The 19,902-nt window shown below is 52.8% G+C and overlaps 1 protein-coding gene across 2 annotated transcripts in view; it reads right to left on the reverse strand.

Moving 5' to 3' along the window:
* Positions 1-510: 510 nt before the first annotated feature.
* The window catches only part of RBPMS2 (RNA binding protein, mRNA processing factor 2), a 37,342-nt gene continuing 17,950 nt past the window's right edge, over positions 511-19,902 (reverse strand). The window contains exons 5-8 of one of the 2 annotated variants that reach the window (XM_055436857.2): positions 19,705-19,855; positions 19,078-19,226; positions 12,420-12,489; positions 11,027-12,174 (exon numbers count right to left, since the gene is read on the reverse strand). In XM_055436857.2, coding sequence (XP_055292832.1) covers positions 12,427-12,489; positions 19,078-19,226; positions 19,705-19,855 — 363 coding nt within the window. In that variant the 3' untranslated portion in view covers positions 11,027-12,174; positions 12,420-12,426. Of the gene's footprint in view, positions 885-11,026; positions 12,175-12,419; positions 12,490-19,077; positions 19,227-19,704; positions 19,856-19,902 lie in introns of those variants that run through there. The other variant, XM_055436856.2, reaches the window with a different exon arrangement.

Raw genomic sequence — 19,902 nt, forward strand, 5'->3', positions numbered from 1 at the left:
TTAAACATTAGAAGTAAAATTTTATAGGAACTACATCTCATATTGAGATAGATGTATACAAGCTGGAATGGAGAAGGAACTGGCAACCCACTCCAGTGTTCTTGCCTGGAGAATCCCAGGGACAGAGGAGCCTGGTGGGCTGCCGTCTATGGGGTCGCACTGAGTCGGACACGACTGAAGCGACTTAGCAGCAGCCGCATACAAGCTGGAATGAGACAGTGATCCACACCAATTTTATTTCCACATTTCATTTTTATAGATGCTAATGCCGAGAATCATATTCACATAGATAAGGGTGCAAGAGTGGGAAGCTCTGCCAGAGCCCCTCAACACCACCTTATCATCCAACAGGTGATAACTGAATTTGTTTCATCTCCTTCAACTGTTGAAAGCAAAATATTGTGAAATCTTTGATTTGCAAAAGGATTTATTGCCCAGTCATTTTGAGTCATTCCTTTCTCAATACTGCAATCACTCTTGTTTGTTTTTATATTTTTACCCGCACTGCGGCACATGAAACTTCCCTGATCAGGGATCAAACTGGCACCCCTCTGCAGTAGAAGCACAGAGTCTTAACCACTGGACCACCAGGGAAGTCCTGAAATCATTCTTTTAAATTGTTTCTTTATTTGGAACCCCAGAGAATTTTACACACCAAGGCAACACACCAAAATAAGATTTAGGATGGGTGGGAGATAAGTCCTTTACATAGTCCAGGCTGAGTTATCCTGTAGGCACAAGTAACCTCAAAATCTCAGTTCCTTAAACCAACAAAGGTTCTCTTCTCCTCCACCCCAACCCCCAACTCACGATACATGTCCATTGCAGGCCAGTTGGAGGTTCTGATTCGTGCCATCCTCACTCAGGCATCCAGACTCCACCATCTGAAATGTCATCGGTCACCATGGCAGAGAGAAGGTAAGAAGAAGAATCACACACTGACTCTTAAACGTGTCCACCCTGAAAAGACTCATTTTTGCTCCTGTTTCACTGGCCAGAGCAAGTCACATGGCAATACCTAACTTCTAAAAGGTGGGGTAGGACCTGGAAAAAGGAGAACAGGGAAAGCAGGTGAATGGCACCAGTGATCAGCAGACCTTTCTTCTGTGAAGTGGGAGTCAAGCCATCATGAAAAGGAAGAGGAGAGGCATCCTCAGGTGTGGAACAGTACTTCTTCACAGTGTTTGCTGGAGACGAATCCCCTTCAACACGACCCTGCCACCTACCCTTAGAAAAGGTTTTCTGTATCTCTAGGGGTACAGATGCCCAAGCTTGAACACCACTGCTGCCCTGGCAAAGCTCCCCTACCTTTTAGGTGCAGGGACATCTCCCTGAGCTCCTTCTGTTCTGGACTAGCCATTTGGAAGCTTCTAGGAATGAGTTACCTTTGATCCATGTGTATCATGTTCTCCTAACAAGCTGTAGTCTCTCAGGATGGGAACGATATCTTCAAGTTTTTATATCCCTTAGGTTACCTAGCAAGGATGCTCAGAAAATATGAGTTCTGCTTGTTGGTTGAACTGGTCACTTTCTCTGTATGCTTCAGTCTTCTCATCTGTGAAACTGGAATTGCAAAGCTTGCCCTTATGATTACCATTAAGATGACAGGAAATCTCTGTCCACTCTCCTTTATTTAACAAGGATCAGCATCTTGACACTGCACATCTGAAAAGCTGTATGTGATGATGAGCCACTGAGGGCTCTTGAGAAGCTCTGGGGAAAGCAGGTTTGGGCAGATCAATTTGACATCAGTAATTGATGGGTGGTTGGGGTACATGGGAAACAGTTTGGGTCAGGGGCTAAGGGCTGGAGGTCCAGGTAGTTTCCCCAGTGATACCGAGGTGAGGCAATAGCACCCGCTGGGAGGTGAGGCAGGGGATGGCGAGCTACACTGCATCCTCAGGAACTACCACAGATGCCTTCCTGAACACCCACCTCTGGATTAAAGACAGATCTGCAACCTTGGCAGAAATCCTCACTCGCTGCCAAAACCAACTGTTTCCTGCACCCTGCCTCTGCCCCCTGGTGGCCTCTGGAGACATTGCAGATAGAGTGTCAAAGCGGAATGCTTCTAGTTCCCCACAGGGAGATTCGAGACTGACGTACAGGGAAAATGACCCAAATTGTTTCTGTAGTAAAAAAAAAAAAAAAGAAAGAAAGAAAAAATGGAACAAGGGAGGGATAGGAAGAGGCCTCAGATACCTGGGTAACTGAGAACTTGGCAGTTCACAAAGTGAAAACCAGAAGCAAACTTTGATTTACCAACCGACAGCATATGGACCTTGGTTTACCCTGCACAACAGTTTTAAATTTGGATAGTTGCCAATATCCAAGATGTCTTTATTTTCTTTTGTATGTTTTGAATTTCCTATCTCTATGAAAAAAAGATTCGCCAATACAGACTTCATATTTTCTCGTCTCCTAAATTAAATCATTTTTCTTGTTTTACTTTTTTGCATGTAAACATTTATTCCAGCTGGAACTTACTTTTGCCAACAGAACTTAAGAGTCTGAGGTAGGGATCCGACATTATTTTCATCCAGAAAGATACCCACTTGGGCTAGCACCATCTGTTAAGCCATCCTTTCCCGTTGAATTTCCACTCGCTCCTGTTGAATTTTCTCCGGGGAGGACAAGGCTGGGAAGCTGTCATGGAGGAGGTATGGTTTTGGGAACTGCAGGAGTATTGGGATGAGGTGCTTTGATGAGGGAGGAGACTTCCGAGGATGCCAATAGATTCTTCCTGGAAGCATCTCATACTTTGTATGGGCTTGCCCTGTGCATGGGGCAGTCCGGAAATGCTAATTAACTACTGGCTTCAGGAGCAGACCTCAATGCAGGATGGGTGAGATTTGGTGGACAAACCCCCAGCTTGTTTGGTCCTTAGGTGGGCAACTCTGAGCAGTGGTCTGCACCCTCCCTAGAGGTCCTCACCAGGACCCAACTCCAGTTGCCCATGGCAATGATCTTGGGAACACACCTTTCCCTCGCTCCCCTACCTGAGCTTCCAGGGACCACCTCCCAGATCAACTCCTGGCACTCGCATCCTTATCTCAGAGGTTGCTGCTGGGGCAACCCAAACTCCAATGTTAGGTCAGCACTCCAGAGGGCTGGTAGAACCATCTCATCCCTCCAGCTTCAGGCACGGTTCGCCAATATCCAGAATCATGAATTTTCCCATTAAAATCTTAACGTCCAGTTTCTCTTGAAAAATCAGAACATCAAGTCACATGGGGCCTCCATCCGGCTGACCAGCTGACTGGAGCTGAGGAGAAGCCCAGGCCCCTTTCAGGGCAGCATGAGTTCTCCTGCCACCCAGTCACCCAGGCTGCCTCCCCCAGTCCTATCACCCCTGGCTGAGAGCTTACGACTCCTAAGGCATGGTGGAGAACAAGGTCAAAACGTATCAGGACAGAAGCCAACCAGTCATCCAGTGCTTGACTCGCCTTCTGAACATCCCCACTAAGCACTGTCCAGCAAGCATATGCTTGAAGACCTTCAGGGACAAAAAAAGTCATTGCCCTTATTGTAGCTCACAGCACCTTCAGATCTCTCCGACTGCTTTCACAGCGTGGGAACCTCTGTCAAGTGTGCATTCCCATGAGGACACATGTCCAGAGAGAAGAGACTTGCCTGCTATGTGTCTCAGAAGGGAAGGAACCAGTTAGCAGGCTTGTGTTATGTACCACCAGTTGCCCTAGACTATGCTGGTGAGTGAGGATGGCATGACCTATGCCTTAAAGAAACAAGCCATCTGGGCAGGGACCAGCAAAGTCCACACAGATGAGATCAAGGCTTGGTAGTGCTGATAAGACTGACATCTGGGTCAAGTGCACTGAAAATGCTCAGTTGCATCTGACTCTTTGTGACCCCATGGACTGTAGTCTGCCAGGTTCTTCTGTCTGTGGAAATTTCCAGGCAAGAATACTGGAGTGGGTTGCCGTTTACTTCTCCGAATTTTGCTTGTATGGCTAGTTGCTTATATGGGTCTTGCCAATGATAAAATAACAAAGCTTGATAAGTTCATCCATGCCCGGTGAACTTTGTACATTGAAGGGGAACCATCCAAATCAAGTTCCCAGGGAGGTCTAGCCTGGCCACTCCAGTGGGTGAAAAGTCAAATATGTAAGCTCTGAAGATATCAACTGTGGTTTTAAACTCTATGTCATTCCTGGTTTATTACTATGGACATAGTGGGATTTCAATCAGTGAGATGGAAAAGGATACAGGTAACTGACTGGATTGTCTATGAAACCGTGAGTCAGGACACCTGAGTTTTATGTTCGTTCTGCGCAACAGAATGTACTTGGACACATCTCTTTGCCGCTGAGGGCCGAGGCTTCTTGCTTTGTGAACCAAGTCGGGGTGAATCCAGTTTCTCGGGACCTCATATTCACTTTCTGCCTCCAGTGCCAGAGCAGGGACTGGCTACCTATAACATAAACTAGGTACAAATGGAGTAGGGGCTCCATACATGTCTGCAACTACCAACTCTGCCTCTGAGAGCACTGGTCAGAAAAGAGGCTCCCAGGCAGCCCAGAGCAAATGGACCCTGAATTTTTTTCCCAGGCATAGTTCCTGCTGGAAGACCAAAAGCAACAAGTATCTGTGAAGCATGTGAGCACTTTTAACCAGAAGAGGGCACCCCAGCCTCACTCCAGCCACCCAGCACCTGGAAAGACAGGCCAACAGTGTAGTTGTCTTCAGTGAGCGTAAGTCTTACCTTGGGTACGGCCAAGGTCAAGACAAGAGGCCTGACATGTAGACACAGGTGGACATAGGACAAAGGAGCAATGGAACATGCAGGGTTGGCAGGACCCGCAAGGGGCCAAAGAGAGAGAAAGGGACTTGCTATGGTCATAGAGTGCCTAGACCTGGAGTGAGGTCTCACCAAGGCCCTACACCCCCTTGAGAATGAATGCAATACTGTTTCATAGGGAAAGACCTCTCCCTGTGAGCATCTCAGAGTCTGCACATGTTTTGACTTGAGCGCACAGTGAAGAAGAGGCCAGAAGTCAGACTGGGATGAGTCTTGAATGCCTGACTCCGGCCACAGACTCTAGAGGACCAGGAAAAAAAGCTCTTTGAAATCATGAAAGTGAATTTTGGCATGATTCATCTGGCGGCTGTAAACAGAAAGAGCTTTGTGTGTATATATATATATATATATATCTCCATGGAATGTATAAGCAAGACAGACTCGGGAGTATGGTCTTTGGGGGAAATCCTAGTGATGACCATTGCTCTTTGTTCCCCTTTTACAGTGCTTCTGCCTCCATCTCTTCTGAGCTAGTTTCCAGGAGATATACTCTGTTGGTTCCAGGAAGAAGAACCCAGGGCTAGAGAACCAGGCACATTTGAGACACCTCTATGGTGAGAGCCCACCTTCACCAGAGGATGGAATCTATCTTGCTCTGGAAGCCAAAATGGGTGACCTTGGAGTGGAAAATGGGGCATCTCCCTCCATGCCCACCTCTTAAGTCTCCCATGTAGCTGTTCTGAGAAGCCAAGCACAGAACCACAGCACTACAGGCTTGCAGGAGGGTCTGTACTCATGCAGGGAGGAAGCAGTGGAACAGCATGGGGGCAGGAGAGGGCACCAGCCATTTGGAACCACCAACTCCTAAATCTTCCCCTTCCTGGTTACCACCCATTTCAGTTCCTCCACAGTCCAGGCTCAGACCCCAGGCTGGACCCCGAGAACAGTGACTGTACATTATCATCCACCTCAGCCCCAAACACAGGCTCCAGAGAGCAGATGCTCAGTATTTGCCCAAGGGAAGGATGAATGGGTGGAGGCGTGATACTTCCCCAGGGGTGATAAGAACCCCAGAGTTCAGTGCCTCACCATGGCACTCACTGCCAAATGTGACTTTAACATCTCTCCAAACTTGAACTTCCTATTCATCAAACGGAGATAGCTGTTCCCTAGACTATGTCCCAAAGACAGGAGGACTCATGGCTGTGTGGATCAGAGACAGGAGGATTTGTGGCTAAGCCTGTGAACTTTGGTCCCCTTATCCTCATGTGGTTACATTACTGAAAACAACAAACTCAAGCACTTCATCATTAGTAAGAACTCCTTCAGGCAGCACTGAGGATAGTCACTCACAGACCCTAACGAGATACTCAGACTCAGATACAGGTGGTTGATATTGACACATGAATAATCCTGCTTTGGCCAAGCTAGGAAACAAGTCCACTTTAAGAGATTTCTGAGGATGAACTGGGAGATTGGGATTGACTTATATACACTACCATGTATAAAATAGATAAGTAGTGAGAACCGACTGTATAGCACCCGGAACTCTACTCAATGCTCTGTGGTGACCTACATGGGAAGGAAATCCAAAAGAGAGGATATATATATATACAGCTGATTCACTTGGTATATAGCAGAAACTAAAGCAACACAACATTGTAAAGCAACCACACTCCCATAAAAATTAATTAAAAAAGAGCTTTGCTCACCCTTATCCAATCAACTTTTTTTCCCTCCCACACACCCTAATGGTTGTAGCCTTTTTCTCTTGTTGGTTGATTTTTTAGCCAGGTTACTAGAGAGGCCTGGGGAATGGCTGCCCTTCTAACCACTCAAGTAGGCTTCTCTGGTCCCCATGACGCCCCTCCAGAGTCCCCCAGGAATGCTGGCCTTCATGGGATCCCTACGGCCCCAGAAACCCCCAGAATCATTTAACTGTGAATGGTAACACCAGAAAACCAGAATCTTGAGCCTTCTGCCTGCTGTTGGGCCTTCTTACCTTCGGTTTCCATAAGTGCAAAAACTAGGTAATAGTGCCTTTCTTGCTTATCTCATAGGGCTTCTGAGAATCACCAGAGATAGCATATGCAAACATGTTTTGTCAACTATAAAGTTGTATATGAATGTATTACTATTACTTTCTGCTGCTGCTGCTGCTGTTGTCAAAGCTCTGAAATCCTACATGATTTGATCAAAAGGCTAAAGTCAGACCCAAAGGTGCCTAAGTACCAACAGCTAGCTCTGGGTGCTTGTAGATGGTTTCCATGGCTCCTGGGTCCCTGCCCTCTCCTTCCTCCACCTCTCCTCCCAGCAGGGGAAGGGTTAAACACCTTTCGAGGATTTAATATACCGTTAGAGAAATAACCAAGCAGAGTATAAATTAGCATCAACTCAATTTCATTTCTGGTTAAGGATGAAAGAAAGAGGAACCTGTGTTCTTTAAAGACGACTGCAGTGAATATTTATGGACTACCTCCCCTATATGAGGCCCATTCCTGCACTTTCATAACTCCCACAGCAGCCCTGTGAGAAAAGGGCACAGACTTGCAAAGAAATAAGACATTCAGAGGAAAGATGGGCTCTCATGGAACTATACAGCCATTCTTTAGTTCTTAGACTCCTTCTACGGGGTTGAATTGCATTTTTTCTACCACGCACAGAGGTGCAGAGACACAGTCTTGGTTCTTGCATGCCCAGATGGGTCTTGCAGACCCAATGACTCTGTCCTCCAGGTTAAAAAGCCAGAGAGACTGCACAGGGCTAGACTGAAGCTAGATTAGTCACTGGGGGCCCTCTTTTTGTCCCTTGATCAGGGAGCAGCACGCAGGAATCCAGGGAGAGGTCAGGCTGGAGTATGGCAGGTAGGAGACACGAGCTCTAACCCTGACTAAAACTGCAGAGGAGGTCGCCAAGCCCACGGCCATCCTACACCTGCTGCCTCTCTGCCCGGGTGTTAGTGAGCACGTGTGTGGCTCTGGAACAGCCATGTGGGGCAACGGACTGGGAATCAGGAGACACAGGTGGAGCACACCTTGGCCACTGTTTTCCTGACCTTAGAGCACATTTCCAGAGAAGGCAATGGCAAGCCACTCCAGTACTATTGCCTGGAAAATCCCATGGATGGAGGAGCCTGGTGGGCTGCAGTCCGTGAGGTCGCTAGGGGTCGGACACGACTGAGCGACTTCACTTTCACTTTCACACATTGGAGAAGGAAATGGCAACCCACTCCAGTGTTCTTGCCTGGAGAATCCCAGGGACGGGGGAGCCTGGTGGGCTTCCGTCTATGGGGTCACACAGAGTCGGACACGACTGAAGTGACTCAGCAGCAGCAACAGCAGAACACATTTCATCACCTCTCTGTGCTTCAATTTCCTCATCTGTAAAATGTGAGAGGGGACTGGATCAGAGTCTCCATGCTGAATTCTGATTCTGACGGGGAAGAGCCTTCTGATGGTCTGCTCTAAGGTCAAGAAGACAAAATGGCCCAAGGGCACCTGACCTCGTTCACTGACCTCCTTCAGACCCCTGCTGGGGCTCCCACTCACTCACCCAGCCCAACCAGAAGCCAGAGGGTGAGGGGGCCCATGGATGTTGTCCACGCTGCCCAGAGGGTGTGGGTGGGCTGTGTGACAAGCGAGGAGATCCAAGGCAAACAGGAGCTCAGGCCCCTTTCTGGTCAGCTCTGGAAACGCTGCCGGGGCAGTGCCCAGCCTCTCTCCTTACAAGCGTGCACTCTCAGCTCCTATGGCCCGTCTTCTTTCCTGAGGGAGCACTTCAGGGAGGAGAGTCCCGGAGGTGGCCCGCCCCAGTGGAGGCCCTGCGGACGGACAGAGGCGGGAGAGGATGCAGCCAGATAGAGAGGTTTTTGCTCTCTCCTCCTGACACTATGTGGTAAAGTCTTTGCTTCCTTCCGGGGTCCCCTTCTGGCACTCTCCCTAAACCCTGCCCTGAAGGCTTTGCCCTGTTTCTCAGGATATCTGTGTTCTGTCAGGGAGTTCCTGGAGATCAGAAAGCCTGGATTCCGGACCTCTGCAAATGAGGCAAGGCAGACCTGGCGGGCGGAGCAGAGGGAAGGGGTGAGAGTGAGAGCCTGAGCCCTCCCACATTTACCTGCACGGACTCCCCTGGAAGCTCAGTGTCAGGGCTTGGGAACCTGCTCACCTGTGAAGGCTCCAAGAGAAGCCACATCCGTAAAAACACTGGCCAGGTAGCAGCACCCAATGACCCCCAGCCCAGGAAGTACAGAGCTGGCTTCGGGCCAGGGCCTCAACAAGCATCCACTTGCCGCCAGCCTCGTCCATGTGAAGCAGTATGGGAGGCATGTGCGCTTATGAAGGCAGCCTCCTCCGCCATGGGGGAGATTTAAGTGCTGATGGGAAGGGACTTCTGAGTAAAAGAGGCCTGGTTATTCCAAGGCCTAAAATCCTTCCAGAAAGGAAAGAAATATTTCAAGTAATCAGATCAGCTGGAAAGGAAGAAGGTGCTTTCTAAATGGGGAGTCAGGACCTGGACACTGCTGACCCCAGCTTACTGTGTCCTTGTCTGGAAGCCCTGACACCTCCACGCTAGGTCCAAACGCGACTGTCCACTGAGGCCTCTCTGCAAAGGCCTCACCCTGAAAAAGGCCCCCATCCAGCTGAAGAGCCCCCCTGGGATGGCCTCCGGGCCTCCCTCCCTCTCCTGTCAGACTCGGGCCCTGCTCAGTAAAGCGTGAAGGAGGCCCCCCAGGGAAGCTGCAGGAACACAGGCCTTTAAATTATGAAGCAGCTTTCTTAGCCCCTCTCAGAAAGGCCCAGGTGCCCCAGCTAAATAATTCACCACCTCAGGAAGACCCGGTGGCTCCCGCATCAGCTGAAGTAGGTCAGGCATCGGTCTGGCCCTGGGTGGGGGCTGTGGGCCTCTGTGCCGCTTCCCCAACCTCCACTAGGAGGGGCGCCAGGCTGGGAAGGCCTTGCTTGCTTGGCAAGTGCGGAGCCGGTCCAAACACTGCAGAAGGGTCCAGGCAAGAGAAGCGTCAAGCCCCCTCCTCTTGCTGGCGTGACATAGCCACCAACCCCCTCTCCTCCCAGAGCCTCCCTCCGGAGCCCAGACAACCCACCCACCCGCCACCCAGTTACCTAGAGGGCCAGGGCCTGGCCAGGCGCCTCCTCCCTCACAGCACCTGGGGGGCAGCCTCGCTTCACAGGCAGGTACCAGCTGGGCCGGCACATGTCACCCAAGAGCCTTTCACAGCAGACGGACTCATCAGCAGGACACCTTAAACACAGGCTGCTCAGTGCAGGCCTGGGATTCAGGAGAGCGGGTGAGGCAGGCGTGGAGAGGGACGCCAGGGGCACCTTGGTGACCATGTGAGGAGCTGACCAGGGCCAACCACAGCCACTGCAGCTTTGCCTGAGCAAGGCTGGAAGAAAGCCCAGCAGGAAGGGGGCTCTAGGGCCTCCTCTCCTACCCTCCCCTTCTGGGCTCAGCTTTGAATCAGGCTGGGAAGGGTGCAGGGGTGGAGGGAAGGGGCAGGGGATGGCGGCAGGGGGCGGGGACATTAAAGACAAACAGCCATCAGGTCAGTGCTCCCATCCTCCAGAAGGAAAGAACTTCAAACCACCATTTCACAGATGAGGAAACTGAGGCCCCAAACTGCAAAAGGGAAGAATCAGGGTCGGCTGCTGGCATCCTGACAGGATCCAGTGCAGCCCGGGGTCTAAGCACCTCACCATTTCCCTGACCTCTGTACCCGCAGCCAGCAAGAACCCGGTTCAGGAATGGGAGCTGCAGCTGGGGGCCTGCAGGGTGGGTGGGCTTAACCCCTTCCAGGCCCAGCTCCCGGGTTCTCTGCTTCTCTAGCACAGGGACATGACACACACCAAGGACACTCCCGCAGGAGCCCAACCTCTGAAACCACAGTCCTCCTCTACGCAAGGGCTGAAAAGGCCATGGAGTTAGGCCAGCCAGAAGACACCATCGGAAACAACGAAGGTTCCATCTGGGTGCTTAACCTGGGTGCAGGGAGCCTCTGCCCCCATCCTCAGACAAGAAAGCAAAGAATGAATTAAACACAGGCTGGACTGATAGATAGGCCCCTGCTGCATGACCCCTGGCAGGCAACTTCCTTGGCAGACTCAAGTCACACACAAGAGGGCGAGGTCACGTGAACGAGGCCCAGGCCTGCCTTGCCTCCTCCCCACTGAGTCCCCAGCACCTGTCCTCTGGCTGTGCCCAGCGATGGCCATCTACAACCCAAGGAAGCACAGGTCGGAGAGCAGTTACTTTGGATGATTTCTTTTATTTTGCGTTTCATATATTATCCAGTTTCACATACTCACAGAATCAGCAATTACAACAGCCACCTCGTCTCCCAAGACTGAAAACGGCAAGACGGCCACCGCGGCCAAAGACGAAGCACTGATGTGCTCACGAAACAAAAAATTGCACAATTTTTCCTTCATTTTTCTTAAACTAATGGCTGACGCTAAGGCTCACTGCTGGAGAACGGAAACCCTTTTCTTCTTCATGCCTCAAACGAAAACGTTAAACTTATCTGACAAGGCGGACAAGGTCTCTTCAATAATTAATTGCACACACACACGAAAAAATCCTTTATGTTGCATAAATATTTTGTTACACAGGGTACAAAAATACTTTCACTTTTTTGGTTGGTTTCAAAGTTTGGAAAGAATGAGGAGCCATGGCAGGGTTGGGGTGAGCCGGGGAGAGGTAAGCAAAACGGGTAGAGAAAGCATTTTCTTAATGGTTGTTGGCCCATCTGAGGAGGAGGAAACGAGGACCCTGATTTGAAATGACCAGGAAAATGCTCTGTCTTGGCTGGGTGGTCCTTCCTGTTCAGCCTGGAAGTGAGAGGGGTAGTGGTGGTGGTGTTGGGGTGCCAGCTGCTGGGTGTAACTGGCTGCAGGGCTTGGTCCTCACTGAAGCAGGGTTGGTGCAGGGCAGGGGTGTGGGGAGAGGGACCTGGAATGATGAACTGTTAGTGGCCAGGCCTTGTTGCCATGGTGACACAATGTGAGAACAAACTGTACACTCACATATACACAAGTTTAAGTGTCTTAATTCATGCCAGAAAACATGCAAAATTAAACGCCTTGTGTCTCTGAGGTGGGGCTATGGAAGCAGATTTGGACTGGAGGTCGGGCCTTGCTCAGTTCCCAGGGAGGCCTCCCCGTTGGGCCTGGGGGTCCCAGCGAGAAGACCCCGGCCATGAGGCCTTGGAGTGGGGCTGTGGGGCAGGACAGGGCTGAAGAGGAAGAGAGGAAGGAAAACAGTCCACTGAGTCAGGCTTAAAATTCACAGTCTTTGGAGGGCAGCAGCAGCAGCTCTGCAGGGCCACCTGGGGGCAGGGGGGGCGCTAAGGGCGGCTTCCTCCCCCGTGGGTCGGGGGCCTCGAGCTGTGGTGACACGACCTGGAGGGAAGGGGGAGAGAGGGGGGCGTGAACAGAGGTGGGAGACTGGAGCGGGCCCGCCCCCTTGCAAGGTGGCTGCCAGGTGGAGGGGAGGGGGTCGCAGGGTTGGGGGAGCGGGGAGAGTGCCAGAGCGCCCCCAGTGCAAGCTCAGGTCGCGTGAGCACCAGCGAGCCCCCAGGAGCCATGGCCCTGCAGGAGCCGGGCTCTGGGAGGCTCTCTGTCCTGGTCTCAGAGCCAGCACTTACTGAAGAACTAACAGAACTGCCGATATTTCCATCCTGGCTGGGTGGTATCAGAGGAAGGGTACCAGCGCACCTGTAAGAGAAGCCAAGGTTAGGAGCTGGCTGAGCAGTCCCTTCGCTCAATGGGGAGCCTGAGAAACGTGGCCTTCTGTGCCCCTGTCCGCGTCCTGGCGCTGCCTCTGATAGCGGAGTCAGGCCAGTTACTCACTGCTGGGTGTCAGTTTCCTCATCCCCAAAATGGGAGAGTGCCTTCTGACCTGCCTCCTCTACAGGATGGAGGTTCAGATGAGAGGACGGTTACAAAGCTGTTCACGCTCCTCCACTGAGTCTGGCAGTGGTGGGAGGAGTCCTGGCAGCCGGCGGAGGGTGGCGGGTGCGCAGGGCCCAGTCCACCCATCCCCCTTAACCAGGAGAGTGTGGGACTCCTAACATCAAGGAAGGGACCTAACACATTTTCTCTCAACTTCTTTGAGTCCCAGTGTCCTCACAGCTCCAGAACAGACATGATTAAGTCACAGGGTGTGACTGAACTTGAGTAAACTCCAGGAGACAGTGGAGGACAGGGAAGCCTGGTGTGTTGCAGTCCATGCGGTGGCAGAGTCGAATGCCACTGACGGACTGAACAACAGCAAAGTCACAGGGTGTCCACAAGGATCAGGTGTGACAGAATACAAACACTCGTTAGAAACCGGAGTCTATGTGGCCTCCAAGTGGTAGGACCCCCAGATGTTGGTCCTGGCCTTGTAGGAGTCAAGGAAGGCACAGTCGTGACCCAGCTGGGGCTTCCACACCCATCCACCGCCCATCCTGTCCCCTCCATTATTGTTCTTTAGCCACTCAGTGTGTCCAACTCTTGTGACCCCATGGACTACAGCCCACCAGGCCCCTCTGTCTACGGGATTTCCCAGGCAAGAATACTGGAGTGGGTTGCCAGTTCCTTATCTAGGGGATCTTCCACATCTGGGGATTGAACCCACATCTCCTGCACCGGCAGGCAAGTTCTTTACCACTGCGCCACCAGGGAAGCCCATTCTTCTCAATTACAAGACTCCTAACTTTAGGGATTTGAAACCTACCAGCTGGGCCTGCCAGGAGGGGCCTGGCAGCCACCTCAACCCTGGATTTGTCAGAAGGCCCCACGGAGCAGTGGCCCCAAAGTGGGATTCCCAGAGATAGGCCAGGAAACGAAAGGTACTCCCTTCTCCGAGGGCCGGGAGTCTGGATCGTGAGCTGTGCTAGGGGCCAAGCCAAGATCGCGAGGAGGCTGCCTGCCCCAGTCACAGACAGCATGTTTGCCCCTGGCTACCTGGGAGGGTGGGGCATCACAGGGCCCCAAGTCAGGGGTCGGGGGAGGAGAGCTCAAAGAAGGGAGCCAGGCTTCTCTTAGGAAAGAGAGGGATGGCTCAGGAGAGCCCTTGATGAGGAAACTGAGTAGTAGCTGGGCACAGAGATCACCCTCAAAAAACTGGACAGTAGGACCCGGCACCCACTTGGCTGCTGGGAGCCCCTGCTGCCATAAGCAGAGAAGACATCAAGCAATGCCAGGCTACCTGGCGGCTGAGAACTTGCTGCTGTGCCCCCTCAGAATTCCAGGTGCTGTTCTCTACAGCTCAGGACCACCCCATGCTCAGCAGGAAGTCGGCGCTGGTTCCTCTGAGATGCCAGGACACTCGGCACATGGCACAACTGCGTCCCCGGCCACCTGCCCAAGGCCAGAAGGACACTCTGGGCTCCGAGGATGGGGCACCGATGTTGCCAGCACACGGCTGACCCCGACCTGCCAGGACCACCTGGATTAGGACCCACATCACATGAACAGGGTCAAGAGCCTTGTGGAGGCATCCAGCCTCAGAGGCCACCTTATTTTCTTTCATGTCTTTTAAACATCTGGAAGCACTCCCCTCCCTTCCTGGCTGACAGCTGAGTAGGAGGAAGCCTCTCCTCCCCTTTGCTGAGCTGTGGGCTGCCCTCCCAGCTGGAAGCCCAGCTGGACACCAGAACTAATTCCCCAATAGAGGGATGATGAGGAAACCAGCACCGCTGCCACAGGACAAGCCTGCGGCCAGTCCAGCTCGGGGAAGCCCTAGTGGGCCCAGACCACCGCCCTTCACCAAGCCTCAGGCTGGAGCAGCCCCTCATCAAGGAAGCTCAAGGCAGGCTGGGTGCCCTGCAGTGCTGGAGCAGGGAGAGTGTCAGGTGAGAGTGGGAGGGACCCTGGAGGCCTCCAACCCAGCCTCCTCCCCCAGCGGCTGCTGAGGGGCCCCTGCAGCAAGCCTGCCTCATCCAGCCTATCCCTCTCCACTAGGTGCTGCGCCCCGCACTCCAGAGCCAGAGACAGCTGCCACCTCCTTGGGGAGGAAGTAGAGGAAAGCCCTCATTTCTGAGCTCAGCATGGTTGTAGCCCTCATTTCTGAGCTCGGGATGGTCGTGCCACTGAAGTGGACAGAATGTCCTTGAAGCGTTGTGCTTCCACTTTCCTCAGATGCCTAGGAGAGGCTGGTGGTCCAGGTCCCTCAAAAAGCACGATCCCTTCCGGCCCCTGCTCAGGCTCAGGGATCATGGTCAGCTCAGCAGGGAGCGAGCGGCTGGTGCCTCTCTCAGGGCCTCCAGTCATTCACAGTGGCGGCTTGGGAGTCCCACGTGGCCATCCCACAGGGACAGGCCATGGGCATCCAGAATGCCTACAGCTCCAAGAGGAGCAGCAACCAAAGGAATTGAGGGCACACACTCAGTCCACCCTCAAACCTGGGACTGACGGAGAAGATACACCAAAATGTGGGCGAATGGATGAATCTGCATGAGAAGAAATAGGAACGGCCAACAGATACAGAAGCCTCGCTCATCACAAAGGCCAATTTTGGGACTTCCCTGGTGGCCCAGTGGTTAAGACTCCAAGCTCCCACTGCAGGGGGCATGGGTTCGATCCGTGGTTTGAGAGCTAAGATCCTGCATGCCACGTGGTGCAGCCAAATTCAACAGTACCCAGTCTTCCTTAACCCAGACTGGCAAGTCTACACTTGGACCCTGTGAAAGTTCTAGGAAACTTATGATAAGGAAAACAAGCAGGACAGGTGTCCAGAGAGGTGTGAACAAGGGCATCCATGACAGCACAGCCTATCAGGGCAAAAAAGAAAAGTGTGAACAGCCTCAGCCTCAGTTGCCTGCCATCGACAGGGAGCTAGACACACTTACACAATGGCAGGACAGCCAGAATGCAGATCTACACTTACTGATATGGAAGCATGTCCCGACACTTTAGTTCTAAACTGATTAAACACATAATTTGTGTGAAAGGTTCATACCCGTGGATTTACTTACACTCCTGTGTCCAACCACCTACCAAGTCTAAGGACTAAAAGTGCTGATATTTTGGGGAACAGCAAAGGGAAAAGAGAAAAAGCCCTATCTATTTCTTCTCATGAATGCAAACCTCTAACAGCTTAATGCTTAGGCACCTGGCACATGACAGATGCTGTTCTTAGAGGTTTCACACACTAAGTTCATTTAATTCTCAGAAAAGCCCTGTGAAGTTGATGCTATTATCATCTCCATTACACAGATAAGAAAAGAGAGGCAGCGGGGGTTGTGTAACTCATCAGTAAGTGGCTGAGCCAGTATAAGGGGGTTGGGGAGACGGGCCACACTGAAAGATCCATATCCTCAGGTCAAAATGGAACCACCTGGGTGCATGGGGACATGCAGAACCCTGCTTCTAGGCCAACATCTTCATGTGCCTGACGCTAGCGTGCGCCTGCCACCCATACCCTCTGAAAGGAGACGTTTCTATCAAGATGATCACAAGGTTCAACAAGACAGCCTCATTCATGCCAATACAGATTCAGGCCTGAACCATCTAGCTTATCCCCTTTCTTCCTGCAGGTCTTGTCCTCACAACGACACGAGGACCCCGTTCAGTTTCGCTCAGGCTGAGCTACTGGCAAAGGGCATGAGGTCAGGATGTACATTTTGGCGTAGAGAATGGAAGGACCAGTGTTCATCCCATTTTGTCTATTGGCTGCTGCCACCTCTCCAAGTCACCTCCTTACCCCCAGGGGCAGAAAAACGCAGGCTACTGATCCTCTGAGTTCAGAATAATCTTCTTAGTGTCCACTTCCTTCATGAAGGCGTTTGCAACCTCCACCTCTGGGACAGCACTGTGGCGGAGCGGGGGGCGGCAGGGAGGGGGCTCTTGAAGTTAAAGAGAAAGTGCTACTACTTAGAAGATGCTTTTAGCGACTTCCCTGGTGGTCCAGTGGTTAAGAATCTGCCTCCCAATGCAGGGGACACGGGTTCAGTCCCTGACTGGGGAACTAAGATCTGACATGCTGTGGGGCAACTAAGCCTGCAAGCCACAAACCACGGAGCCAGCCCATGGGCTCTTGAGACCCGGTGTACCTCAACATAGACCCGATGCAGCCAGGAAGGGAGGAAGGGAGAGAGGAAGGAAGGAAGAAAATGCTTTCAGGCCTTTTACTGCATTTGGTCCTAATGGTGTGTTTAACTGTCAAGGACACGGCTGTCCAGAGAACTCAGGTAGCGGGGCCTGAACCAGTCACCACCTGATCCAATCACTTATCATCAGGCTGCCTCCTGAAAAAAGCCACCATCCTTTGAGGTGGCCTTCATCCCATTCCCAGGGAGGTCAAGGTGACAGGAGCTCAGGCACAAAGAGTCCTCTAGCCTCAGAGGTGACCTGGGGGGAATTAGACGATAATGATATTAAATGTGTGCTTAGTTGCTCAATCATGTCCAGCTCTTTGTCACCCCATGGACTGCGGCCCGCCAGGTTCCTCTGTTCATGGAATTCTCTAGGCAAGAATACTGGAGTGGGTAGCCATTCCCTTCTCCAGGGGATCTTCCTGACCCAGGGATCGAACCAAGGTCTCCTGTGTTGCAGGCAGACCCTTTACCACCTGAGCCACCAGAAATATTAAATAACCATCAGCACTCCCTCTCTGCTTACAGGCTACCAATCATCCTATAAAGGAGCTACGACTATCATCATTTCACAAAGAAATGAAGACACAGTGAGGTCAAGAAAATTGCACAAGGTCACAGAGGTGTTGAAAGAGAGACAGGGCTTAGACGGAGGCAGCCACAGGGTATGGGTTGTGGGGGGAGGCTGGAAAGGCAGACAAGAGGCGGCACATAGTCCTGCTGCACAGAAGCTTAGGGACGGGGAACAGCACACCACTCCCATCCAGCTGGGGGCACCACCCTGAAAAGGGCAGCGATGTTGCTCCTGAATAATCCGACATTCTGACTGTCCTGGCTCCCAGACCCTGCCTCATGTGGTCATGGCCTAGCATCTCAGAGCAGATGGGGCGGAAAGGCTCCACCCAATCTGGTCCTGCTCTCTCATGTTACAGATGAGGACCACACAGGGGCCCAGAGGTGCAGTCACCTGCCGAAGATCAGGCGGCCAACGAGTGGCAAGGCTGGGGTCAGAGGTCTCGTGGGGCCCCTGCAGTTAGCCCCCACCCTCACCCCACCGCTTGGTGGGGAGCACCGTCCACCTTCTGCACTCCGCCTGGTCACAGAGGACTGTCTTCACTCACGGCTCTGTGCCCACCACAGTGCTGGTCTGCAGTCAATCCCAAAACAGTGCCCAGGAGAGGAAGAGCCTTGCTGCCTCCCTTCCAAGATCAATGTTCCAGTGTCTGTGGTACACAGCTGGGGAGACTGCCAAGTGCAACAGCGAGTCTGCCCTCGTTCAATCCAAGCAGCCGTGGCCCGGGGACTCTTTGTGAGGGTAGCAGCCAGGGAATCTGAGCCCTCCACCTTGGGGCTGGGTGAATCCTTCAAAGGCCTAGGATGGGACACACACTTGGCCCTCCCATGAGCAGGCCCCCAAATCCTCCCATCTCAGCTTGCAGTTTCTGCAAACCCTCCATCCTGGCTTCTCATATCCTTGAGCTGCTCATCTCCTTCCACTGCCCTGGTCAAGGACCGGTGTCCCTGCCTCTCAACAGCCAAGCTGCTCTTCCCGAGCCTCAGCTAGCTCACTGCGCTGATGAGGCCCAGGTGCACTCGCCACACACCCCGGCCCTCCCGTGCTGCCTGGCGGCGCCCTGTCACTGTGGCACCGAGGCATGGCCAAGAGCTGACCACCTGGCGTGGTACCCGGCCTGGCACTGGGCAAGCATAGAGCCCTCCCAGCCCAGCTGTACCCCCCACCCCAGAAGCGCTGGCTGCATCTTCTGCCCAGCCTGCAGAGTTTCCAGGCTCAGTGAACACAAGAGCAAACAACCGACGGGCACCTCGGAGGCTCCAGGCGCAATTCTAGCCCCTCACATGTCTTAACGTTTAATTCTCACAGCAACCTGAGGCAGATAATACTATTCTTATTTTTCCAGATGAGTAAGAAAAAACAAAACAATCCAGACAGATCTTTCAGAGCTTTCTGGCCCAGTGACCACACCCTCTCACCGCTGGCACAAAGGGCACAGCCTGCCCACGGGTGCTGAGAGGACCCATGGCGGCGCTCTCCTCCGTGTGGGCAGCAGCCTGAGCGTGGCCTCACAGCTCACCCTCTCCGCCCCCTGCCACATCCCAAACCCCAAGGTACTCTCAAGCAAGGAGCAGTGCCGTGGTAAGAATGGAGCCTGGCCAGTTCAGAGCCTTCCTTCTCCCCCATCCTTCTTGTCCCGTCCAGGCTTACCTGAGCATGCAGGGCAGCGGCGGCAGCAGTGGCAGCTGGGTAGGTGAACGCAGTATGTGAGATGGCTGGGGTCAGCTCTGTAGTGTACAGAGGGTAGGGGGCCCAGGCCTCGGGGGATGCGGGGATCAGAGCGGCCCCCATCAGGTCATCTGCAGTGGAGACAAGAGGCCTCATCATCAGAATGCTGGCTCCGCCTTGAACCACCCCATTCCAAGCAGAGAAGGGAACCCAACACTATCGTTGAACATGAGGTCCCTTCTCAGCTTCCCCGAAGGACACCAAGACTCTAGGAAAGAAACCATAGTAACTTGGCCAGGCTTGGCAACCATCCTGTCTGCTTCAAGAAGCCCTCGGATGGGTTCGTCTCAACCAAGAGGATCAGGGCAAGCTGCGAGGAAGCTAGGCAGAATCCACAGCTCAGGAGCTCAGGCTCAGGTGCAGCAAAGGCTATGGGGCTGGAAGGAAGCCTGGGACCCGTGGGCGTGGGTAACGGTGGGTGCAAGAAGCTCCTGGAAAAGGGGGCGAGCATCCACTCCCTCAGGGGTGCCTTCTGCATGCAACTTCATCCACAAGGGCCCCCAGCTCTGCCAGGTAGAAGGCAGCAGACGACCGCTGAGTGCCACTCACAGGGGTCCCGTGCGATGAAGTGTGTTCCGAGGGTGGGGTGAGCATTGGTGGGATTTGGTGTAGCCATTAGCTTGTTCTTGGCCATCTTGGTGTTGGCTTTGGCAAACTCTAGCCTCAGGGTCTGCGGGTTCTCAGGATCAAAGCGAATACCCTGTGAGAAGACGAGGAAGGGAAAGGCTTTACTCTGTGGGACCCAGC

Source organism: Moschus berezovskii, chromosome 9 (genome assembly GCF_049115385.1).
Source record: "Moschus berezovskii isolate FMDL1 chromosome 9, NW_MosBer_1.0, whole genome shotgun sequence".
NCBI classification, from domain to species: domain Eukaryota; kingdom Metazoa; phylum Chordata; class Mammalia; order Artiodactyla; family Moschidae; genus Moschus; species Moschus berezovskii.